At 50.7% G+C, this 25,800-nt stretch overlaps 2 protein-coding genes and 1 pseudogene across 7 annotated transcripts in view; 2 read left to right on the forward strand and 1 right to left on the reverse strand.

Annotated features, from left to right (window-relative positions):
* The window catches only part of LOC123276619 (heparan sulfate glucosamine 3-O-sulfotransferase 4-like), a 29,084-nt pseudogene extending 12,119 nt beyond the window's left edge, over nucleotides 1-16,965 (forward strand).
* The window catches only part of LOC123276624 (olfactory receptor 2AE1-like), a 78,525-nt gene that overhangs the window by 11,262 nt on the left and 41,463 nt on the right, over nucleotides 1-25,800 (forward strand). The window lies entirely within an intron of this gene.
* The window catches only part of LOC139040148 (odorant-binding protein 2b-like), a 69,130-nt gene continuing 60,538 nt past the window's right edge, over nucleotides 17,209-25,800 (reverse strand). The window contains exons 2-7 of one of the 6 annotated variants that reach the window (XM_070484272.1): nucleotides 23,921-24,054; nucleotides 23,572-23,642; nucleotides 22,902-23,012; nucleotides 22,116-22,217; nucleotides 21,777-21,803; nucleotides 17,226-18,827 (exon numbers count right to left, since the gene is read on the reverse strand). In XM_070484272.1, coding sequence (XP_070340373.1) covers nucleotides 21,778-21,803; nucleotides 22,116-22,217; nucleotides 22,902-23,012; nucleotides 23,572-23,642; nucleotides 23,921-23,958 — 348 coding nt within the window. In that variant the 5' untranslated portion in view covers nucleotides 23,959-24,054 and the 3' untranslated portion in view covers nucleotides 17,226-18,827; nucleotide 21,777. Of the gene's footprint in view, nucleotides 18,828-20,323; nucleotides 21,368-21,776; nucleotides 21,804-22,115; nucleotides 22,218-22,901; nucleotides 23,013-23,571; nucleotides 23,643-23,920; nucleotides 24,055-25,800 lie in introns of those variants that run through there. The other 5 variants (XM_070484271.1, XM_070484270.1, XM_070484269.1 and 2 more) reach the window with 5 other exon arrangements.

Raw genomic sequence — 25,800 nt, forward strand, 5'->3', positions numbered from 1 at the left:
TGCCTACCACACAGGACATCACCTCCTTTATTCCTCACTGCAGCCTCGTGAAGTCGAGACTTTCTTATCCCAGTGTTACACAGAAAGCAAATGCGACCTGGAAGGGCGGGCAGGAGTCCCAGGGTCACACAGCAGGCTGGCAGAAGCCAGGTATCTTCACTGTAACACATGGCTTTTGGTTCCTGGCCTTTGTTGCTGATGCTGCCAAAGTTTTAGAAGAGTTCGATTACTCCCGATAGACCATTATGCTCTAAGAGTGGATTATGTTTCTCTAAATGTGTTATCGAAATTACGTAGTTGGCATTTAACAATCAAAACATTACGCTGAGGCCCGTGTTCGATATGTCACTCACTGTAGGTACAGGGGCACCCTTCCCGGTGCCTCCTGGCTGAGCCTTCTGCAGGGGGCTGGAGGTTTGGGTGTCGCTGGAGCTGAGGAAGTATTTGAGCCTAACTGCCTGAGCGCCTCTGTCACAGGGCATTTGGACTGTTTGGAGCTATGTTGTGTTTTGAAAGAAAAAGCTGAACCTGAAATCAGAATTAAGGCTTTGAGTCTGAGTTCTGTGTCTACCTTGCCTTGTGCACATAGATAAATATTCAGCCTTTGAGCCTTTGTTTTCTCATCTCTCAAATAGGAGTACCAGCCTCTAATAATTCCATGGTGCTTTTGCAAGGATAGAATGATGATGTGGTGCTGGCATCTGTTTTGTCTACGTCTGTTAGTTATTAATCCATGCACATTTTCGTGAATTCCCCCAGGTAACTGGTTTTCTGGAATATTGCCCTCCAGGGAGTACCTGAAATACAGGACAAGCATTCTTATCATAAAGTTAGATTAAGAAGTTTAATTTACAGAAACTATTATACACCATGGATATCAAACATCGTGAGGAGAGACTGCATAAAGATCCTGGAATTCTGGAGAACCTCTGTCTGCATCACTCTTTCACCCAGCTCAGGACCACTGATGCGTCATTCTTTTGTACTGAAAAACGTACAGAGCGGTGGGGTACACTTGCTTCTTAGGATTGCGCTGTGGCTCCCGAACTTTGGGAGTGACCAGGAGATTCTTTCATTTTACTCTCAAATGACCTATCATTTCTTTTTCCTCTGCACCCTGTCTCTTTTCCAGGTTGGCATATTAACTTCTTACCTTCTGGCTGCCTGACTAACCTACTTTCTCACCTATAGAAGGCAGAATAATGCCCCCCCCCATAACCATGTCCTAATTTCCGGAAACTGTGAATATGCTAGATTATGTGGCAAAGGGGAATTAAGGTTGCACATGAAATTATGATTTCTAGACAGCTAACCTTGAGATGGGAGATAATCCTGGATTATCTGGATGGGCCCAGTGTGATCCCAGGGGTCCTTTTAAGTGGAAGAGGGAGGCACGGAGCGAGAGTCAGAGGGATGGCAGCATGAGAGGGGCTCAACCTGCTGTTGCTGGCTTCGAAGATAGAGGAAGGGGTCATGAGCCAAGGAATTCAGGAAGCTTCTAGAAGCTAGGGAACAGGGAAGGAAATCCATCCTTGCTTAGAGCCTCCAGAGGAATGCAGCCTGTGGACACTTTGATTTTAGCCCGTGGAGACCCGTGTCAGAGTTCTGGCATCCAGAACAGTTAAGCCATCGGTGAATGGTCATTTGTTACAGCAGCAGTACGCTCTCCTCAGATAGCTCGAGCGGTCTCCGTCTCATTCCATTTCTTCCCTTTGCTTTGTCTCCCTTTCTGGAAAATACCCCCTCTGGGGCTCTTTAGTTCTCTCGCCAAACAGCAAAAAAGATGTACCCATCCAATATTTGCAGATGGTAACTTTACGAGTTAGGGTGAAAACAAAGAGACCCCAACACAGTGGCTTCCGTAAGACAGACAATGATTTTTCTACTACGCAACGAAAGTTGATATTCACAGTTTGTAGCAGTCAGGGCTGCGTGGCGACCAGCCACTCCGAGAGACCCAAGCTGACCACAGTGAGTGCAGGCGTGTGTGTTTGAACAGCAGCCGTGCATGAGCACTCCAGCCAGTCCTGCAGGGGCAGCTGTGCTCCAGGAGACCGTTCAGACACCCACGTTCTGTTCTTCCCATCTGGTTGCTCTGCCATCCCCCAGGGAGCTTGTTAGAAAAGCAGAATCTCAGATCCCATCCCAGACTTTCTGAAGCAGAATTTACGTTTTAAGACAATACTTGGGTAATTATTATGCACGAAGTTTGAGAAACATGGCCTAACGGCAAGGTGGTTCCACTTCGGCATCAATGACACTTGGGGCCAGGAAAGTCTTTGTTGCGGGGGGCTGTCCTGTGCATTGTAAGATGTTTAGCAGCCTCTCTGGCCTCTACCCCGCCAGACACTAGTAGTTAGGCCCTCCCCCAGTTTTAGTAACCAAAAATGTCTCCAGACGTTACCAAATGTCCCCTGGGGTCCAAAACTCCCTCTGATCGAGAACCCCTGCCTTAGAGGGTTTTCTCTGCTGCGTGATGGGAGCTGGGACTGCACCCCATCTGCATTGCAGCCACCATGAAGCAGCGAGGGCAGAAGGCCGGGAGCGGGTTCCTCTTCAGCAGGTGAGGCAGTAATGACGCTCATAACTTCCGCTCTCCTTCTGCTGGGGAGACTTCGTTGCATGGCCACCTCCAGCTGCAGAGGACTCTGGGGAACTTACTGGTCTGTGTGCCCAGGAAGGAGGAGAGAACGAGTCTGGGGACAGTCAGCTGTCTGCTACAGTAACTCACGCAAGGATGTGCTCATACTGTATTTCTTTATTCTCTTCTATCCGAAGTCAATCCAATTGGCAGGGTGAAATAAATTGACGAGGTATTTTTTTAATTATTTTTTGCAGTTGGAACACAGAACTATTTTAGGAGGTCACAGGATGTTTTAGGAGCACACATAAAATTTACCCAAAGCTCTGATAGTGTGTATTTTGATATCAAGAGTTTGGTATCTTCTAAACTTCAGTTGTGAGTATTATTCCTGCAAGTTTCTTTATTTTTTCTTTTTCCATATAGATGTATTTGCCTATATTGATTTTTTATGTGAAAAATAATTTTGTTCAATCATTGTAAAGACTAGATCATACTATAAGTGTGTTGTTGTGGTGGAGATAGACGTGCATGTCCATACATGTCTATGTATGTGTGTGTGTCGGTAGCTATCAGTAGACATCTCTTTCTCTGTGTATCTATTTATTTGGCACCACCTGCCTTGGTACCCCCTCACCCCTTGCCCAGGCTGCTGCAGCCGACTTCTGTTCTTGTTCCGCTGACTTTCTTGCCCTCTGTAATCTGCTCTCCACACAGTGGCTGGGGGAAGTGATCCTTTTAGAACATAAAGCAGGCCACATCACTCTCCTAATTTAAATTTTCCAATGGCTTGTTGTCAACCTAGAGAAAACTTCTAAGTCCTGGCCATGATCTACAAGGCCCTACAGGATCAGACCCTGCCAACCTCTTCAGCCACATTCACTTGTCATCTTCTCTTTGCTCCTCTCCTTGAGCCGCATTAGCTTCCTTGCTGTATCTGAGAAGCCAAACATGGCCCTGCCTCAGGACCTTTGCACTTGTTGCCCGCTCTGCCTTTAATGCTTTTTCCTTAGATAATTTCTTGGCTTGCATCCCTCCTTCATTCGAGCCTCTGCTGGGCTGTCCCTCCCTCCTCAATATGGCTTTTTCTTGTACTGTCTGGACTCCCCTTGTACATTCTTGGTGCTAAGAAAGAGCTCCACTCATTGGAAAATGCTGGTAAACACAATATTGTCATTAATATTTGCCTACGTTCCCCAGTTACACTACCCCAACCCAACGTTCTGGTGTCTTAATTTCTTGGTTCTTAATCCCCCCATTCTTGACGGAAGATGTTGCTTTGATCTGGTGGCACAAAATGACCTCGATGTTGCTGTGGTCAATTGAAAAGATGCTTAGGTAACTCTTAGATGTTCCTGTTATTTAAGTAGACTGCCTCTAGGGGGTGGTGATGCGATACAGGCTGAGTCCGGAGTGAGGCGTTTTCCTGAGATGTGGGATGTGCGTGGCTCCTTGCTCCTTCCAAGCTAGGTTAACCCTCCACATTTGCCCCTGAAAATAAGACACTTTAGGAAAGGCTCACTTTCAGTAAATAATAAACAAACACCAAAAGCAATGTTTAAAGCAAACTCAAGTATAGTTGAGTATCTTTTTTTCTCTACCCACTTTCTAGCTAGTTTTTCATTTGTGTTCAGATACAGAGAGAATATTCCTGTTACTGTCTGAATATGGACAATGAACATACTACGTTACCATAAATATATGTTAAGACATTATTATTAGAAATTATTATTATAACATATATGCCCAATATTAAATAGGTAAACTACCCACTTAGATTCTGAGAATCGCATGACAGGTTCAACCAACAAACCGCATGACCTCACCCAGAACCGCTGATTTCCTTATTTAGCGTGAAACAGAGAGTTTGTTCTGTCCGTACTGACTGGTTCTCATTCACTTATGAATTGCTGGGTTGAAAGTCTAGTGTTTTGGTTTACCTTCAACTCTTGGCCTTGATGCTCCTAGATTTTCCTGGCTTTGTGTCTCTTTTCAGTCCCTTTACCTCTCATCCTCCAGGAGGAAGAAATTGCCCCAAATCATGATATGTTAGAGCACTTTTAAAGAAAATCTTTCCCAGTGTTTTGAAACTTAGCTTTAGCTGCAGAAATCTATTGGGTAGGATTCTTCTGGTTATAACACACGGAAATTCCAGGTGAAATCTGAAATAAGCATGAATCAAAAAAGAATTTAGGGGTCGGCCTGGTGGCGTGGTGGTTAAGCTGGCGTGCTCCACTTCTGTGGCCTGGGGTTTGTAGGTTCGGATCCTAGGTGCGGACCTACACACCGGTCATCAAGCCACGCTGTGGCCGCGTCTGCATACAAAAAATAGAGGAAGATTCCTTAGATGTTAGCTCAGGGACAGTCTTCCTCCAGTAAAAAGAGGGAGATTGGCAACAGATGTTAGCTCAAGGCCAATCTTCCTCACCAAAGAAAAGAAAAAGAAAAAGAATTTAATGGCTTATGTATCTGAGAAGTCCTGGGAAGGGGTGGCCTCATTAGGGCTTAAACAGTGTCACTGGATCTCCCACTTCTGGATTCTGCTGCCTCTGAGGTGGTTGGCTGCTTTCTTAAAACCTGTCCCCTTGTGGTCATAAGCGGGTGCCAGCCCAATTTTCTTGCCCCAAATGGAGTAGGAAAAGTGTACCATCTTTGTCACAGAAGTCTCTGCTAACACCTCAGGGTAGCTCATTGCTTCCTTAGGGGTCACGTGCACATCCAGCAAGCAGTCCTTGGTGCCAGAGGGGGTGTGGGGTTTGAGGCACTGCCTCCCTGGAGCAGAGGTGGGAGGCAGTTCCCCTGTGGGCACAGAGGATGAAATGCGGGCATTTTCCCAAAGCAAAGCCAGCAGACGGTTATCAAAGAAGGGAAATGCACGCTGGTGCCAAAACAACAGATGTCTGTTTTGAGACTCTACTGTTCAAACGTCATCTTTCACCGAAGTACCAATGAATAAAACAGACATCCCGAGAGTTCTGCTGGCTTGCGTGGAGATGGGGGACCCGGATCCTCTTCTGTGGCTCTCCTGAGGTGGGCACAAGTAGAATGGCTCCAGATCTCCCTCTGCCAGCTCACTGCTTGGAGACTCTGCATCTCTTCTTTAACACAGAAAGAAAGGAAGGAAGGAAAGGGGAGAGAGAGAGAGGGAAAGCAAGAAAGGAAACTTGTCTAGTCTCTGTGCCTAAGAGCTGTTCAATTCTGAGAAAAATATCTAAAGAACCTGCCCCTCAGAAATCACTAATTATTTACTTAGAATATTTTCTATTTCCGTCACTTCCTTAGCAACCCCTAGCAGCTGCCTGGGAAAATGTAAAGGGATTGTACATTTTACAAGAGAATTCCTCAAATAGCAAGTGAAATGGTTTCGTACGTTCATCTTCCTGCCCAGATTCACTTCAAGTGGAGAGGGAGAAATGATTTGGTGTTTGATCAGTCTTAATACAACAACTAGATTGCCCGAAATTTCTAGAACATCCTGCTTCTGTGTCATTTTCCTCCTTTCATTTGTGGTAAGGCCTACGATATAGATTTAAGTGTGATTCAATCTTTTATGCTTTTGTAAGAGTTTTTATGGAAATCCACATTTTGGGAGAAAAAAATTCCTTTATTAAATCTAGTGTCTTGATGTTTTGTTTAAGAATATGTTGTGTTTAAAAATACTTCGTGTACTTTTTGGGTTTCTCATTAGCACACAATGACGTTGTCTTCCTCTGTGTGTGTGTTTGTGTGTGTGCATGTGTATTGTGTTAAAGGTGTCTCTTGAAGGTGCTCTCTCTAGGGAAGCCTTGGGAACTCGTGGACCTTGGGCTTGTGAAGCCCCAGGGTCAGTTGTCAGGTCCAGGCCACTTTTGGTATGGTTCTTGAACTTTCTATGGCTCCAGTCTCCAGCTTTCCCTGACAGGATCCCCCTGGTCCCGCCCCTGTCCTGGCTGTGGAGGAGGAGTCTGGCTCTTTCCTCATTCCCCTGAGAAGAAGACCACAGACCTTTCCCTTTAAGGGTTTGCCGGGTGGAGGTGAAGGAGCTGGAGGAATGAGGAGGAGTAACACAATACCACTTATTGCTGGTCCTCCAGTCTCTGTTGGGCCCATGTATTTGAACACTGGTTTTCAGAGAGTTCTCATCCAGATTTCTTGTGACTGATTTAATGAGTCTGAAGACTTCCTCAAAATTCTCTTTTATTTCAGGAAAAGGCAAAATTTAAAAACCAGTAGATTATGCAGGAAGTTAATTTTTGTGATTTTCACTTTCCAGTAATTGTGCTTTTGCATGTTAGGCATTCTTAGGAAGAGTAGCTAACTTCCTTTGAGTGCTTATGTGACTAAAAGAAAACCCCGATGCATCCCTGCCCCTCCTTTGTCTGAGCTAATCCTCAGGGCAAGCCCTGTTGAGTAAGAGGTGCTGTATGTTATGTGGAAACTGAGGCACAGAGTGGGGAAGAATGATACCCAAAGGTTCACAGGTCATTAGTGACGGGACCTAGATTCGAAGATAAGCATTTAGGGTGTTCTGTTAGCCACAGTGCTGTGCTCTTCTCTGAGAGAGGAGATGCTCAGGTATAGGTCCATCCACAGTCACCCAGAGTCCAGCTGTCTCTTGTGCCTGTCTGCAGACAAAGCTGGGATTCTCTGGAAAGCACTTCTGCAGCCGAATTCCGGATGTCTGCATCTTAGAGGATAGCTCCCATTGCTGCCTTTCGAGGCTGTTTGGGAAGGAAACCCACATCTTCGAAGGCTGTGAAAGACTGTTGCTAATGTCTGCCTACTGCTGTTTGGGGTAAAGGTCTCAGCAGTTCGGATCACTTCAGAGACAGATACTGATTTTCCAAGCCCTGCTGTGAGCCCGCAGCTTCAGAGACCCAGTGACTCAGCCTCCCCTCTCCTCATGGGGCAGCCGAGGCATGAGAATTGCCCTGGGCTGTGTATTTTTTAAAAATAAGGGGATAAGAAAAATCCCTTCAACCTAGGCTATTTGAAGGCAGTGTGAGGGATGGAAGGCAACCCTTCTCCATCATCTTGCTTAGGGATGCTTCTGACCCTCTGCCTCGGTTGTGCCGTGTCTGTGCAGAGAGGGGCTGCTCGCAGACACAGTGGTTTATTCAGTGACATCACGGCCACCCTATGTTCCTAGCGAAGAATGTTTTTTTGCCCCCTGAGGTTAACAACTACCTTTGGAAAAGTGTTTTCGTGAACAGAACTTTGGCTAAAATTGTAGTGATAACATTACTGCCTCGTTGCAAAGCTCTGACACCAGCACTCCTGGTGCAGAGTTACCTGGCACGGAGTAGAGGAGCATAACAAGCATGCTCATCATGCCTGCCAGGAACTTTTATATGCGTTATCTCCCCAAAAACAGTCCTCATGACCACCCCATGAGAGAGAGGATGCTTTTTTAAAGTAGTTTAATTTGTTTCTCTTTTATTGTGTTAAAAAAAACCCATGTTATAAAAGGTACCGTCTTAAGCATTTTGAAGTTCAGTAAAGTATATTCACATTGTTGTGAAATAGATCTCCAGAACTTTTTCGTCTTCTAGATGTGAAACTCTACACCCATTAAATTTTATTTTACTCAATAAATCATAGACATCTTTCCATAATAACAGGAGCGAGACTGTTCTTATCCCCATTTTGCACAGGAGGAAACTGAGGTAGGGAAAGGTAAGTCACCTGCCCCGGGTCACCCTGATCCTAACACGAGTTGGTCTGGATGCCAGTCTCACTATCAAGTCCTGCATTTTGGTCCTGGTCGGGTCCTAGTCTTCCTAACTGCCCTGCGCTTGGTGGGGCACCTGGGACACAGTAGGATTTCACTTAAATTGTTATTATTTAAGCAATACATACTCAGTGAAGACAATGAGAAAATGCTGACAGCACAAAAAGTCCTCTCACCCAAAGATAACTCTTACTAATAGTTTAGCGTATGTTCTTCCCTAAATTTTTCAGTACAGTCATGTGCCGCATAACATCGTTTCGGTCAATGATCCACCGTGTATCTGATGCTGGCGCCGTATAGCTGAGGTGTGCGGCGGGCTATTCCATCTAGGTTTGTGTAAGTGCACTCTATGATGTTTGCACAACGACAAAATCGCCTTACGACACATTTCTCAGAATGTATCCCCGTCGTTACGCGATGCATGACCATACTTACAAAGTATATATAAATCACTTTCTTACAAAAATGTGTACTTTTAAAGATACTACTTTGGTTTTTTCCACCTCCTCAAATTGGAAACAACCCAATGTTCATCAGCAGTGGCATGGATAAATAAAATGGGTTATATGTTTTAAAATGGAATTGTATACAGAAATAAAAATCAACCACAGCCACATTCAAGAAAATTTATGAATCTTACAAGCATAATGAAAGAAGTCAGACATAGAAGAAGAAACTCTGCATGATTTTGTTTAAACACAGTTCCAAGACAAGGAAAGCAAATTCATAAGTTAGAATATTGGTTCCCCTTGGGCGAGTGAGGGCAGTGACCTGGGATCGGTGTATCAGGGGGCCACTGGAGGCTTAGTCACCTTCTGTTTCTTGTGAGTATGGTTGCCGGGTGTGTTCCCTTGGATAATTCATGGAGCTATGCAAGTAGGATTTCCATACTTTCTGGTATGGATGCTATGCTCCAAATTGCAAATCCAATCACATGATTATAGACTTTTTTACTGATTAGTTCCAAGGCATAGTTATTAGTGCAAGACTCCAGAATTATGGATGTGGGTTCATATCCTGGATTTAACCTCTTCTTATGTCAGAGAGACCCTGGCCAATTGATTAACTGTGTGGGCTTTGGTTTCTTCATCTGTAAAATGAGTTAATTTTGGTTCCTCTTACTTAGTGAGATAATTATCTCCTTGCTGGCACAGGGCAAGAACTCCTTGAATGACGGCTTTTATAGTTGTTCTTGCTGTTCTTATCTCTTTAGGTGAGGGAGCTGGTGGATGGTGTCCTGTGGCAGAGGGTGGAGCAGGAGGGGGATCCAGTTAAGACACAGTCTCCTGAGGGGACAGAGCAGAGCTGATGCTGAGGTGTGGGAGGAAGGGTCCAAGGCCTGGGGCCCCCTCCATCCTTCCCTGTCTCAGTTCCTGCCCATCTGTAAACACAGGAAGGGAACTAAACCAGGTCATCTCTAATTGGTTAGTCCTTTCAGCTCGGACATTGAAGAGTCAGGGGGGCAATAGAAATGCCACGAAAATTTAAAAACAAATTTCCCGGTTTGATCCCCATTCAAACACAAAGGACCAGGTCTGGGCGTGAAGGGAGCTGGATATCGGTGGTGGGATTATAGGTCGTTTCCATATTCTTCATTGTGCGTTTTTCCATTTTGGACAGAAGTAGCCTGAGCCAAGGAGCTGCTTGCGTGGCTGAGGACCCTGAGGTGGTTCATTTATCTGAAGACTCCACATGAAAGGCAGCCCCCTGTGTCCTGGAGAGCAGAGAATCACACCCTGTGGATGGGATAGGATCGAGTCCCCTGCGCTCAGGCATGCTCTGTCCACTCTGCCACAGCCCATCCTTAAGGGACATCCCCACATTCGATGGCTTCCTGGGGGGGGCATCAAGAGAAGGGGGCTCAGACTGCCAGTGCCCAGACTCCAAGGGCCTCCACTCTCCTCCCTCTCACCCTGAATCAGCCCCTAGCCCCTCCTGAGTGGAACCCCGTCTTCCCAGCCTGGACCATTAGAGCACGAATTCCCCTTCCCAAGATGCACATCCTGGAGAAGGGAGAGTCCCCTGGTGTGGACTCTGTCTCCCTTAGGATGTCAGTCTCTCCCAGCCTCCTGGGCTTGGCCTCTACTTGAGGGAATCTGGGTCTCAGAAGCTGTACCTCAGGCCCCTCCTAGCTGGCAATGTGTATGTCACACCCACATCCTGCCCCACCAAGCTGTGTACACATATAGTGCACACAATCCAGGCACTGAGCCTTGTGTGGGGTGAAGATTTGTCCTGCACAGGGAGGCAGGGTGTATGGTGAGGAGAGAAGGAATGCGTGAAATGTATGTAGAACAGGGAGAAATGAGGTCCTCTGGGGACACTGGGAGAGGTGTGGGCAGCACTGAGGCCCTTGTAGTCTGTGGTTGTGATGTGAAGGTGGGACCAGCCCTCACTGCACCAGCCTCTGCCCCTTTCCTGGCTGGGGGAAGATGCACAGGAGGCAGAGAGTTGGGTTCCCAGGGTGGATTTCACCTGGCCAGGACCATGGAAGGGGTCGGTCAGAGCTACAGGACAGGAGCGTGGGGCTGTCCCGGAGCTCAGTGTCTGCAGAGGAAGAAAGGACGTGATGCAGGGGAAGGAGAGTGAACATGGAGCCAAGTTTGCAGATGGGGAGACCCAGTGGCTGAGGATGAGTGAGGAGAGGGAGCCCACAGTGACTGGGCTGCAAAGACACCACTGGGTGCTGACTGGAAGGGTTGGCCTGAAATGGGTTATCAGTCATGCTGGAGAGGTTTATATGTGTGGAGTGAGGCCAGGGTAGTGGGTGGCAGGGGTTGAGTGAAGGAGGGAGGACAGGGCCCTGAGGGTCCAGGATGTCAGAAGGATCATCTGGGTGGATGGCAGAGTGACCAAGAAGGGTCGAGTCGCAGTGATGGTGAAGAGACAGACAGTGAAGACTTATACAGACACCCGAACACACACACACATGAACACACACACACACAGGGACCCTGATCAGCGCATAGGGTGCAGTTTGGCCCAATGGCTGAGCACAGCTGCCAGAGGTGTCAGCCCTCGTGGGCAGCCCCTTCTCTGTGGCCATGCCACTGTCCCTAAGGTGCTTCCTGCTCTGTGGAGAGCCCCACTCAAGAGCTTCATCATCTTCATGCCCTGATTATTCATCTTGTCCCTGAAGCACTCGATACCATGGTCTCTCTCCAGGATGAACCAGACGTTGATGGTGGGTTGCCACCCTGGAGGTGACATGGGTTAGAGCTATGTTGGACTCCTTGTGGTCTGTGGGGTTGGGGAAGGTCCTAATGCCTGAAGGAGGAAGAGCAGACGTGGGGGAAACCCCGATGCAGGGAGTTGCGTGGCCAGGAGGGATGCAGGCCCAGATCCCCAGCAGTGCAGAGTGGAGACGGCTGGTGGCCGGCAGGGAGGCTGTCCAACCTGCGTCTCTTTGCTGGCCTCAGGATCGCTGTCATCAGCCAAGGCTGCCGGAGGCTTGTTTTCACGAGTTCTCTCAACTGCTGCAGGAGCTTAGGAGCAGGTGACCTGAACTTGAGACTTCCTGACCTGGTCTCTGAATGAAATAAGAGGAGGTGACAGGCTCTGTACCAGCAACTTTTGTGTCCGCTGAGGGTGGGGATCCTGTGAGGCTGGGGAAGCACAATTGTCCTGTCCCTGGGCACAAGGCCAGCTGCAGCGAGACAGGTTCACAGGTGGAGGGGTGATCACGGAAGGGCGTGCCCGGGCTGTGGAAAACTGGAGAAAGTTGGTCCTTGGATGGGGTGTGGAAAGAACATGAGCTATGGGTGGGGAGGAGCCAGGATGATTGACAGCTCTGAGCAGTGGAGGAAAAACTGTCTCCCCAAGTAGAGATCTGAGGTTTCCACAGTACAGTAGGAGCTGAGTCTGTCACATGGTGGTTCACCCAGATTCACAGACTGGGTGGTCACCTGGCACATTCCAGCAAAAGTGCTGCCCCCTGGAAACCAAGGCCATCCATGCAGCTGAGCCAGTGGCCACTACCAGATTTTGAATTTTGAGGCAATGATTCCACAAAGGGCATTATAAACAGTTTGCATCCACTTGCCTTCCTAGAAAACAGGAGCTGCCTTCGAGACCTGTTCTGGCATTGGAAGCATCCCAAGGTTTCCAGGGGGTGAATACTGACTTGTCAACCAAAGGGCACGCTCCTCATTCTCTCAATACCCATCCTGCCTCTTCCAACCCAGGGTTGTGCCACCATTTTATCCATTAAGCCCAGCCCCTGCCTTGTCAGTCCCACCCCAATACACCAAGGACACTGAACTGGGGTTCTGCAGCATCTTTGCTGAAAAAAAATGAAAGGATAGTTTCAATCCCATAGCCCCTGTCATCACCTCTCATCACACTCTACTGCCATGATCTCCTGAAGCATGTGAACCTCCGTGACCTCCCTCACAAATGTCCCCAGGCAGTGCTGATGTGGCCGCATAGCATGGATGGTCAGGAGACTGTCCAGTGAATCTTGCAAACTCCTCCTCCCCCAACATCAGCCAGGAGATCACTCCTGGGTGAAGTCCTCCCATCTCAAGCACACTGAGGCTGTGGGTTGCAGGCTTCAGGACTGGCATTCCTCTTGGGTAAAGCTTGCCCATCTGCCACTCAAGAAGACTTTGAAAGTTTGAGTGGGGACCTCATCTTATTTACCTTGTCTCCAGTGCCCAGAATGGTGTAAACAACACCCAGCACATGTGGTAGGCTGAATGGAATGAGCTAACGGAACAGTCAATGCCCTGACTAGCCCCACTTCCCCCTGAGGAACAGAGCATTTTGCCTCTCACTAAGTGACTTTCACAATTCACCCATAAGGCCTAGTCTAAGGACACATAATTCTTGTCTTGCTGACAGTTCCCAACAGGATCCTAGAGAGGCTGTTGGTGTGCTATGGAGAATACCCCAAACCTCTTCCTTGGCCATCTCGCTTACAGAGTTGAGCTGCCAGGTGAGTCCACCAGGGGCCCCACTGGGTACAAGAGGATGACAATGGCTGCCCCTGGCCCATTTGCCCACCTGTCTTGTAGACAAGAGGCCTCTGTTCTTTGTCTCAGCAGAAGCCAGTCCAGAGCTCGCACTCTGGGCTCAGAGATCCCCAGTGCCTATCAGTCTATTCACCTTCCAGCTCACGTGAGAACTGTGAAGCCTCCACTTCCTCAAATACCCACAGCCCTGGGCTTTTGCAGGTTGTAAATGAGAGAAGGCAAGTAAAGCATTATCCAGGGAACCACACTGTAATTAGTTCTTAGTACATGGTGGTGAGTCTCCCTTATTTTCATTAACACCACCACCATCTTTATCGTGTGAAGTGTCCTAGAAACACCAGCACATTAATAATTAGAAGACATAGGACCTATATGGCAGGCCACTGCCTGGCTCCAATGTGCAGGTAGGAGATGAGGCCTGTTTCCAGTACCCCAGGATTGGTATTGGGGAGCTCAGGGGTGGGACGAGAGGGAGGGACACCCCCATGTTGTGCGTTCTGAATTCCAAAAACCTTGAAGTTCATTCTGAAGCCGAAGGGTGGCAGGGATGGCATCACTTTACTCTGGTGATATCAATGGTTCCTGCTCAGCACTTTGTATACCATTTTCCTGAAAGCTTGGGAAAAAAGATGTCGGTAATAAGGGCTTTATGGAGAAAAATGTAACAAGATTGAAGGGACTGAGCCCAGATGTCTTTAAAATGACTAATATCAGAGCAGATGTCCATAGCTCAGGAAAATGGGCTGTGAAGTCAGGTGAAACAAGGAAAGAGATCATATGGTTGATGGAGATACGAGAGGCAAACAGCAAGTTGTCCCTCCACTTGAGTCTGCCGTCCCATCGCGTCAGCTGAGGAAGCTGACACTGGTGGGAAATGTCCGATGAGATTTCCACAGAAACTGTGAAGACCCTAATATCCTGAAGGGGAGGGGCTGTTGATGAGCTCATTGAGAGGAGAACTGTGAAAGGGCCACAACCTTGTCAGAATTGGACATCTCCCCAATCCAGAATAAGGAAGGGACGAGAAAGGAAGAGCAGTAGATGGAGCAGATGTGCATAGAGCTCACAGTGATGCTCAATTGGATTAGACTCACTTACCTTAGAAGTGTCCAAGTGTGCCTTGGCAATGGTTGCCTCATAGGTATTCATTCATCCATCCATCTAGCCATCCATCCATCCATCCATCTATCCACCATCCATCGTGCACACATCCACAAGCCATCCATCCACCATTTATTCATCCATTCATCTATCCCTCATCTGTTCATCCATTCATTCACCATCCATCCATCCATCATCCTTCCATCCATCTAGCCATTCATCCATTCATCCATCCATCCACCCACCTATCTATCCACCATGCATCCCTCATCTATCCATCCATCCAGTCATCTGCTCATCTATACACTATCCAGCCAGGCAGCCATCATCCATCCCTCCTCCCACTATCCATTCAAAATCCTGTCATTTATCCCCCATCCATGCAACATCTGTCCATCCTTCCATACATTGATCTGTCTATCCATCTACTCATCTATCCACTATCCATCCATCACCCACCTAACCACCATCCATCCATTCACCCACCATCCGTCCACCATCCTTCCATCCTTTCACCATCCATTCACTACCTACTATCAATCCATCCACCTACTATCCACCCACCATCCTTCAGTCCTTCCATCAACCATCCACTATCCATTCATCCACCCACCCACCCACTATCCATTTATTCACCATCTATCTATCCATTTACTAGGTAATTTGGGAACATAGGATAAAAATTATTATGACTGTGTTGCTGGCCCTTCCTCTGCCCTGACGCTATTGAGGGCTCCAGATCCTCTAAACCATTACCATTGTCAAGCTCTGTCCCCTGAAATCAAGTGCAGTTTTGTTCCGATGATGAGCACACATATTCATGCTATTCCCAAGATCTTGGACATGGCCACCCACCAGGATCTGGTTTCCCAGCACTAGCTCCTGCCTCATCCCTGTGTCTTCTGCGGCTCACGTTCCTTGAGAGGCTGAGGTTAAATCTCAGGACTGAATGAAACAATCCTTTCATGGGTGAGGGAGAGGGAAGATCCAGACATGGGCATATACCAGAGAAAAGGCAAAGAGAGGGGACCACTTGTCTCCTCAGGCCCAGGTGGACAAGAGTTAGGCTGGAAAGCTGACAATCACCCAGAGAGGAAAGGTGGACATGGGGAGACAAATGGGCAGAGAGGGGGAAGAAACGCTGGACTCTTTAGTGGGAGGTCAGGTGTTATGGAGGCCTGGAGTGCAGGGCTGAGTGTCAGGGCGGTCCAGGTCACAAAAATACCAAGAAGAGGCACAGGGGAGGTGAGGATGTGATGGTCCCCGTGTAGGGACTGGGAACTTGGTGTCATCTAGATATTTGCAGACCTCAAATATTGTTTCAACAGCACTATGGATTTTGGAAATTTATAACATGTTTGATAATAATGTGTTTGACTTTTAATATTGACCGCAGTGTAGTACCTTGCAAAATATAAACACATAATAGGGACAACATTCTTCACATTAATAGGTAGACTTAAAATATGCAAAGTTCCTTCCAAACCATGACTTTGCTGAAGAAACTCCACCTTAGAAAGGCTACCTGACTTGCCCATAATTTCACCAGGAGTAAGGGGTTGGCAGGGACCTATGGTGGACGAAAATCTGTCCAAGGCCTCTCTGAACTCCCCACTCACGCAGTGGTCAGGAAGATGCTCCGCTCTCCCCGGGAGACATCACCAAAGACACGAGAGGAGACTCTGGCCCAAGCTCACCTGATGCTCAGAATAACAGAATTGAGACTCTAAGCCAGTGAAGGTGGCTGACCTGGGACCTGTACAGGACAACTGCTCACCCCTACTGATATTCTCACCTCACCTTTTCAGTGTGGGTGGGAATAAACTGGGTCCCCTCTTCTCATAGCACAGAGAGCAGACTTAGCCATGCTTTCAGGAGGGAGGGCTGCATGGCCCAGTGGGAGCCCCTATATCTGTTCCCTGCTCACCTGGCCTGCCAGCTGCCCTTTTATCCTCTGGCTTAGGCTGACCTGCAGACAGGATCCTGCCGCTCCCTCACCTTCATAAAGGCTCTTCAAGTTTGCCATGTAGCTGCTGATTATATTGTTTGGCTCCTGTGAATGGATGTTCTTAAATTTTTCTAATTAGCCATCATTACTCTTGGGTTTGATTCCTTCTGAAAAAATATATCTGGAAGGGAGAATGTCATCAGAATGGGAAGTAGTAAACATCTGCATTGAGAGTTAGCAAGATAAAACAATGGCTTCCTTGTGTGTATCCTCCACCTCCCCTTGGCCTTTATTGTACGAGCCCCAGGGATCCTCGACAAGCCCTGTCCCTCGAGCATCCCTGGAAGAGTTGGTCCAGTCCAGGCTACAGATCCCACCTTGGAGCTGACGTCCCCTCACCTCCCCTTTCCCGCCAGACCTCCTGAACTCCAAGCAAATCATCCAGCCAGCTCCAAACATCCCCACAAGGATGCCCACGGCTCCCATTGCAGTTGCCTTTCTCCCTGCAGGCGGAATTGATCTCCTTCCTCTCAAATGTACCCTGGCTCCTGTGTTCTGTATTCTCATCACTGCTTCCACTGAGACCCTGGGAGACCTCGCTGACCCTCTGTACCCTTCACTTCTGTTCCCCACACCACCTGGGGGCTTGCTCAGATGCATGCCGGCAGTCCACCTCCTCCCTCTGCTGCTGCTGCCCCTTTCCTACCTCGAGACTTGGAAGTATTGGGATGAGATCTCTGACTGAAATATCGTGAGTGGCCTCTGCTTTCCCTGTCCCTCGTTCCTCCTCCATTTTGCTCCCAGAACTTTCCACCAAGTGCAAATGGCATTGTTTTGCCCCTGTGCATGTGTGCTTAAGTGTGTGCGCACATGTATGTGTATCTGCATATGTCTATGTGTGCAGTCGTGTATGCATTTGTACACAAATTTACATGTTCATTTGTGCACCTGTATATCCGTATGGAGACGTACACACGTGTGCACATGCACATGTGTGTATATGTCTCTCTGTGTGCATAATAGTCTCTGTGTATCTGTCTGAGTGTGTGCATGTGCACAATTGCGTATGTGTCTCTCTGTGTTTACATTGTGCAGCAAGTGTGAGAGTGTGTGTGTGTGCCTGGGTATGGTAAGGGGAGGCTCCACAACATTCCCACTGCTACCCGGTCCAGTTCTTGCTGAAAAGGGTGGAGGGACCTATGGTGAATGGAAATCTGTCCAAGGCCTCACTGAGGTCCCCCCTCCACTAGAGGGCAGGAAGATGCTCTGCTGTGCCTGGGAGATGTCACCAAGGACACAAGAGAAAACTCTGGCCCAGGTCCATGTGGGGCTCAGAATAACAGGACTGAGACCCTAACCAAGTGCGGGTAGGTACCCAGTTCCTGCTCCAAAGGATGGGTGATTCCACCTTTACCAGGTCCCAGAACCCTCCAGCCCTGGCCATGCTGCTCCTCTGCTGGACGTTCATCACCACTGCTGGTGGTCACGACAAAGCTCAGGTTTGACTATTCACAGTAGTCAAAGGGTGGAAACAACCCTGATGTCCACCAGCTGAAGAATGGATGACCAAATGCGATCTATCCAAGCAATGGGATAGCATTCACTCATAAAGCAAATGAAGTTCTGACACAGCTGCAGCATGGATGGACTGTGGAAACGTGATGCTGGGTGGAAGAAGGCAGACACCAAAGGCCACATATTGCAGGATTCCATTTATAAGAATGTTCAGAGTCGGCAAATCCAGGGAGAGAGGAAGTAGATTAGTGATTGCCAGGGGTCATGGAAGGGGAAGGAATGAGAAGTGACTGCTAAAGCCTGAGGAATCTTTATGGGGTGATGAAAATATTCTGGAATTAGTGAAGGGGTAGGCTGGGACTGTGCCTCTCAGAAGGAGATGGGAGGAGTGGTGTGGAGTTTCTGAACTTGATGTGGAGCGAAAGTGCAGTGGTCAGTGATGGTAGCTGGCCAAGTGGCCTAGGCAATCCCCACCTGTGGCCTGGGTCCCCTCAAGGCTGACCCTGGAAGGGGTGAGTTGAGGTCAGTGAGCCCCCACAGAGGCAGCTCCTCCACAATGGGGAGTCATTTCCTTCTGCTGAGTTGCATAGCAGGGCCTTTTAAGTGCTGGGCTGACCTGAACTGGGTCCCTCGGGAGGAGAGCAGCCTGATTCCTGCTCTAGATGGTTCTTCCCAACACCTTCTTAACTAGAGGTCAGGGGTCGAGTGCTCATGTGTGCAGACGTGGTGCTCCCATGTGTGGTGAGCATGAGTAGACATACACTGCCCTCTGACCAGCAAGTAAACAGGAACATCTGGGTCATCCATCTGGACCCCACTGAGATGGAGGGGGTCTCAGGGTGTGTGGCATAGAGAAGCAACTACTGAAGGGTGGCTGTGTGGGTCAGTCTGGCCCTAGGACCAGCTACAGTGGGTCAGGGGCTGTGGTTTGACCGCTGACTTCTCTCTTCTGAGTGTCCTCTTGAAAGGAGGATTCCCAGGACCTGGAGGAGCTGCTCCCTAAAGGCAAGCAGAGGTGTTTACATGAGCTCAGGACATGACAGGTGGGCTATAGTGTCCACGCAGGGTGACGCTCTGAGCCCCTTCAGGAGAGAGCCTACCAATGAGCTGCAAGGATGACAGTTGGCTAAAGACACCAGTGGCAGCACCCCAGGACCGAGCCCATTGGGCGTTTGGGGAGGAGAGTGCTGAGCTGGCCTTTCCACCATGCAGGCTCCTCCATGGGCAGCCATTTCTCCCAACTCCCCACTGGGCCAGCTAGGCTCCTTAGAGGGTCTCCTGCTTCATTTGGCTTCCTCCCTCCTGGTCTTTCTCAGGTATCATCCCCGAGGCCCCTCTTGCTCTCTTACCCAGCTCAGTGGCCAATTCTCAGAGGAACCAACTGAGCACGAAATCAGGTAAACAAGCCAGAGGAGAAAGGGAGAAATAGAAGGGTCCTGTCTGTAGGAACGATGAACTCTATGTGGGGTCCGCTTCTTACTCTTCTTTCTGTCTGTCCACCCATTGCTTTGAGGCCACAACAGCTAGGACCTCAGACCTGGACCTGTTTGGGGTGGTTTCATATCAGGGATGCTCCTTGGGCTCCACCCAGAATGAAGTCCACGTGGGGAGTAAAGCATGGTGGTTTGACCGCAGGGACTTGAGTCCCCAGGATGCCAGCTGCCTCTCTGAGAAAGTCTGTGGTCTTCCTGGGGTCCATACAGGGTCCTGTCCCATGGGAAGTGTGGTTTGCAGGATTCGGTTAAGATTCCACTTGTTCTGCCCCATCTTGCCCATGAAGGCCCTCCCCGGACACCAGGCCCTCCAGGGTCCAGGAATCCACTGAAAACCACTGCCCAGCACAGACCGGGCACCTGGACGGCCTGCAGGCAGGGCCAAGGCTGTTGTGGTGCAGACAGTGCTGGGGCAGGTACTGGACTTGGATTCCCAGACCAAAGAAAAGACTCCACGTAGGAATTCTGTTGCCCCCCAATTAGGAAGACAGACCCTGAAAATCGCCTCTGTATGAGCCCATGGGTTGGGCACAGGGATTCTTCAGCTCTGCCCACTTGTTCTCCAGCTGGAGGGACGTGCCCTAGGGAAGTTCTGCTGAGGATTGTCACCTGTCAGATCTTAGCATCCCTACCCCAAGTCTTAACCCCTCGACCCTTGAGGACCCTGCACCCTGACCCTGGCCAGCTCACAGCCCCTTCTCTGCACAGACCCCTGGGACTGCCACAGCAGAGGGACACCGCTGCTTAGGGGAAGGTCAGCACCAGGTGGACAAATGGCACAGGGTCCTGGAATCCCAGGACAGGGGCCTGCGGGCACAGAGGCTTCCACCGACTCCCTCCTCCCAGGCTCCTGCCTTGATGGCCTCGTGCCATTGCGGGGACAGTGGTATAAGAACTGTCATCCTTATGGAAGTTGAAAAAACAAAGCCAAGGCAGTTGTAACCTGTGATTGCCTGGACCCTGGGCACCACCTCAACCTGTGGGGGGCTTGCACCATGCAGGGACTCCCTACCTAGTATTTCGTTGTCAAGGAAGGAACGTACAAGTACCAGGGTGCCAGAAGTCTGCATCTGGGGTCTGCTGTGTTCAGGAGAGGCCCAGGGATGCTGGCCATCCCACCGGGGACCTTGGGCCTGTGACTTGGGAAGGTGCACTGACCCTGCATGAAGGGAGCTCCAGGCACCCCCCTGTCTCTAGGGAAGCTGGGCTGCATTCACCTCTCCCACCACAAGCAAGGAGACCCTGACCTCAGTTGGCTGGCTGTCACTGCAAAGCCCCAGGGTGATTTGGGAAACCATAGTGATGACATTACAATTGTGAACAAGGTCCCTCTTGAAGTGGCTCCCTCCCCAGGGGCAGTGCATGTGTCCAGCCAGGCCTAGGGGGAAGGGGCAGGAGCAGAGTCCCACCCAGGCTGGGATTCCAGGGTCCTGCTGTCCCCATCCTGATGGCCTGTGGAAGTCTGGTCTCCTGCCTGCACCCTCAAAGGCAGCCTCCCAGCACTCCTGTCACCACATCTAGGCAGTTGGGAATCAGGGGGCCAGGTGATCCCCACCTGCACACATGTCATCACCTCTGGGCTGTATCCGACCCTGTTATCTTCACATCCCTTCTCCCCAACCACGTGACCACCCAGAACCTGAGCTTCTTGGATGTCAGACCTGTCCCCCATTAGACCCTTGGTCAGAGCTGTAGCACCCATCCCTCGGCCTGGACCCTAATGCCCATTGGATTGGTCTAACTCTCAAGGAGAATGCAGACATAGATGGGTCCTCCTGTCCTGCCTTCTCTGGCTTGCCCACTTCCTCCCAGTTCCCAGCCCACGCGAGGGACCCCACAGACAGGCAGAGTCACCAGGAACTGCTGAAGCTCTTTATGTGGAACTAGGAGAGGGGATGCATGGCTGGGGGAGGAAGGGGAGTCAAGGTAACTGGAGGGGCAGAGCAGGTCAGGCTCTAGAGGCAGGGGCTCCTTCCATGTCCTGCAGGACAGAGGGTCCTGGTGGTGTTGCCCTGGGGCTGCTGTGGGGTCCTGGTGCCCCCTGCCCTAGAAAGAAGGGAGAGGGTCAGTGAGTCCAGGACAGGGGAGGGGAGGGGGGGCAGGTGTGGGGTTCTCAGGGTTGGCAGTGTTGGGGGCACATGTAATGCTCTCAGGGCTGCTGCATGGAGGGCAGGTTCCCACTTCCACCAGGTGCATGGGTGTGGTGGAGGACAGACCCTGGCCCATTGGTCCCAAGTTACAGAGACAGAGAAAAAAAGGAGTCCCTAAATGTCCCAGGAATGATGTTCGGGGACAGACATCCCAAGTAAGGATCAAATCCCAGAAGGGATTTCAGAGCAGACAAGGCTCTGCCTGGCTCACATGAAGTCCCTCTTGTCTCCACCTTGGGGGTGCCTTGGTGACTCCTGACATTCCTTTGAACCCAGGACTCTTGTTTGCTTCAAGGGTCACTTACCCTAGTCACTTTCAGGAATGCAGCTTTCTGTAGAAACCAAGGAGAATTCAGCAATGAGAAGAGACCCTGGCCAAGGGCCCAGACCCCATCAAGCCGCAGCTCTGACACCAATAGCAGAGACCCGGAGTGGGGCCCTTGTGCCCCTGTGACACAACACAGCGCTGATGTATCCCCCATGGGGGGGGCAGGGGAAGGGGAGAGGAAGGTCATGGGGGACACAGAGGGACTTGAAGGGCACAGTGGGACACGAGGAACCTGTTGGGGACATAGGGAGGGACATAGGGGACAGAGGGACATGCAGAGTGGACACAGGGAACCTGGGCAGAGTTGTCCTCTTACCCGTCTGGACGGGCATGATGATGTTCTCCTGTGGCAATCCCTTGCGCTCTGCGAATTTCTTAAATTCTTCCAGGGCTTCCAGGCTCATGTCAGGATTTCTACCTGTAGGCGAGGTGACCAGGTGAGCCCCAGGTTCGGGAAGCAGACCCCAAGAGGAGACAGCGCCTCCCAGCACTCGGGGGGCTTTGTCCTGTAATGGCTGAGGCTGAGATGGAGGGTTCCCCCTGAAAGTATACAGATTAGGCCCAGAGGAGACAGGCCACACCCAGGTGACAGGTTCCTATGAAGGAGGATAGCCAGGGAGACACTCCGAGACACCGAGGGCCCCTTGGGTCCCAGGCCCACTCTCAAAGCCAAGCTGCAGGGTCACACCCCTGACCTGGAAGAAGCTGATGGCCTGGAGAAAGCTGATGGCCTGGAGGAATTGTGATGCTCTCTGGCCAGAGAATTCTTGGGCTTCATCCCAATCTGGAGGGTCATTGCCACAAGAAGACCTCTGTCAGCAACAGTGCACTCCCCAATGCTGACCTGGCCTCACACCCCAGACCCCAGGAGATGGGACTTTGCAGCTGCGTCCATATCCCCTTTGTGAGAAGTCAGCTCACTGAGGGAGTTCCGACTGGCCACCCCAGGGCAGCAAATTGTGCCCGGCCCCCAAAGACAAGCAGGTGTTCATATTCCCCAGAATCAGGATTGAAGCCAGTTCCACTGGCTTCTAGAAGCAGAGCCTGTGGGGGTGGGTCAGGAGAGGTGGATCTCTGAGGACCTGGGGCAGCAGCCTCTTACCCACGAGTTTTCCTATGCGGATTGCTTTCCCTCCGAGCTGGCCCTCGCAGTAGAAGATGTGGTGGTCCTTTACTGGCAAGTCCAGGATGTACATGTGCCTCTTTCCCCCAACTGCAGACAGACAGAGAGAAAATTGGTCTTTAGTGTCTTCATTCCTGCAGAAAATATTTGAGACATTAGGGAACATTTTGGAACGTTTCAGTTTCTCGGCCACCTTAGCTCTACTGACTGCCCCATAATCCAGGTGCCCAAGCTGGTCCAGTGCCCAGGACACACTGCTGCTCAGAACCATGGACCACACTCTGGAGAGGGAGACTCCTCATGAGGAAGGTTCCAACCCAAGCAGTGGAGTCACCAGAGGCCAGGAGACATCAGAGGCTGGGGCTCTTTCCTTTGTTCTCCCAGCACCTGCCCCGCCCTGCATCCTCATCCTCAACCCTTGGTTCTCTGCAAGCTGAATTGCTAGGACCATCCAGAGGGAGGGTTTGGTACTGTCATCCCTGCTGTGGAGAAACCTGTCCAATGTCAGGACAAGGAGACTCCTGGGAAGGGAGTGGTTAGCTGCTCCTGGGAGGGGACAGGGCAGGGACTGCCAGGCAGCAGGCGGCCTCAGGGGAAGGGGAGGCCTGGGCTCTGGCAGGGAATGTGGCACAGCCTGGTCTGGACTCACAGGCGCTGTATCTGCCAGGCTCCTCAGTTTGGTGCATCACAACTCTCTTCTCGTGGCACTGGCCCCCCTTCCTGGAAAACGGGAGGCAGAGGGAGAGGCTGTCAGGAAACACACTCGAGCCAACCTGAGCTCACCTGGCACATTGGCCTCTGCCCTGGTGTCCCCACAAGTTCCGTTGTCACCCCCCACAGTCTGGACTCTTTCCCTTCAAGGTCAGGGGGACATTCATTTTACCCACATCCCAAACTGGGATGGGAAGAGGCACGAAGAGGGGCTGCTCTGGGCCACCTCGCAGCCTGGGTAGAGGGAGGAGGAGGGGAGAGCAGGACCCTTGAGAGGCAACACTCACATGAAGGTGCCCATGGCCTCCAAGTCTCCATCATCCATGGCAGTGACTGTCAAGGGGGACACCTTCTTGGGCCTTTTCTCCTTAGGCAGGTCCTTGTCAGCCACCACGGCCTTCACATACCACGTCCCTATGATCTGAGCAGGGTGGGGGCCGTGAGTCCAGCACGGACATGGCCCAGAATCTCCTCCTCACCCTACTACCCCCATCCCCGGTGCATGGGCTGCAGCCATCACCACACATCCCCAGCACCCCAGCTGCTGTCCTCCAAAGGCTGGCTGGGTCCCACACATCCACACCACGGGCTCTGTTAGAACAAGCCCAGCACTCAGGGCTCCCGACCCTAAACAGAGGCAGGGGGTTTCCCACCCCATGAGTCTCTTCTCTGCTGGGACCGGGCCCTGGCCCTGGATGAGTCTCTACTCCACAGAGTCCTCAGTGCCTCTGGGTTCCCAAAGTGTCAGACCAACAGTCCCTATGCTGAACCCGCTCCCCTGCTTCAGCCTCTGGGCCCAAGGAGGAGCGCTGTCTGAAGACACAAGAACAGAGCCTCCTGTTCCTCTGACCACACTCTGCAGGGAGCACAGGGTCAGAACTTCGACCTTGAATGACACCTCCTAACACAAGGCCCCTGGTCACTGCTGGCCAACAGGTAGTCACCGCCTTTCCCCCATACCTCTCTCCCTGCCCTTCCCTGGGCTCACATTCTTGTTCTCTGAGGGGAAGAACAGAGGGTCCTGAGCCTGCAGGGCTGTGATCAGGCCAAGGATGATGGTCAGGAACAGAACCTTCATCTCCAGGGGTCTATGCTCACAGCCGCCGGCAGGTCACTGGGGTCTGGAGGAGGCTGTGCGAGGTCCTCACAGTGCTGCCCTTTATGCCCAGCTCGGCTCGTGCCCATAAACACTTGGCACTGGCCACACCCCTCCCACCTAGCATCCTGGCAATTCTGCATCAGGGGAGGTGGACTGTCATTATTGTTGGAATCTGATGAGTGATAATTAAGTGCCACCCATAGAATAAAAGACACATAATACCATCCCTTTTTCCTGCCTCCCAGGGTGCTTACTCCAAGTGAGCCATCTGGATGAGGACATTATCAGAAGGGGCAGGGGTGCATGTCTGCACTCCCAGTCATGGAGGGAAGGCCAAGGGCTTCCTTACACCCCCGCCCATCCCCCTCCCCCAGGATCCCAGGGCTGGATCTTCTGCCAGTTCTCTGGTAACTGGCCTCTCACTGCTGAGGGGAGAGGGACTGAGCTTTACAACTACAGAGACAGGGTGTGCAATCAGCTGATTCCCACAGGGTCCCCAGAGTCCGAGCTCTCTCCTGCCCTGGGGCCCCTGCATTTGCTCGTCCTGGGCCTGGGACCCTCAGGCCACATCTTCCCGGCATTGGGGGCACTATTTTATGTCTCAGGATCAGTTTAAATATCACCTCCTCAGAGGGGCCTCCCCAGGCCACAGGAGGGAGCGATCTGGCTGTGCCACCCGCTTCATTCTGGACCTCCAGGCCAGGCTGTGTTTCCCGGAGAGCACTCATTACTCTCTGGATTGTCTGCTCATTTTTCCCCATGAGTGTTCAGTGCCCATCTTCTCTGTTAGAATTAAGTTCCCCAAAGGGGAAGGCTTGATTCCCGGGTCTCACGAGTTCGATGGCCTGTAGGGAGGAGCTCCATCCACGTGCTAGGTGCTCTTGGTCGTTCGTTCATTCAAGAATAAACCAGTTACTGAATCTCTCTGAGCCTCAGAGGATTCCGCCCCCACAGGGGCACCCACAACTTCGATCACTTTGGATCTTTGTAAGGCTCTGCTGAGTGGGCCTGCAAAGACCCGGCTCCCCTGACATGTACAAGGCTCAATGAATGAGGGCTCCTCCCTCC

This window comes from Equus asinus, chromosome 14 (assembly GCF_041296235.1).
Source record: "Equus asinus isolate D_3611 breed Donkey chromosome 14, EquAss-T2T_v2, whole genome shotgun sequence".
In the NCBI taxonomy this organism is placed as follows: Eukaryota; Metazoa; Chordata; class Mammalia; order Perissodactyla; family Equidae; genus Equus; species Equus asinus.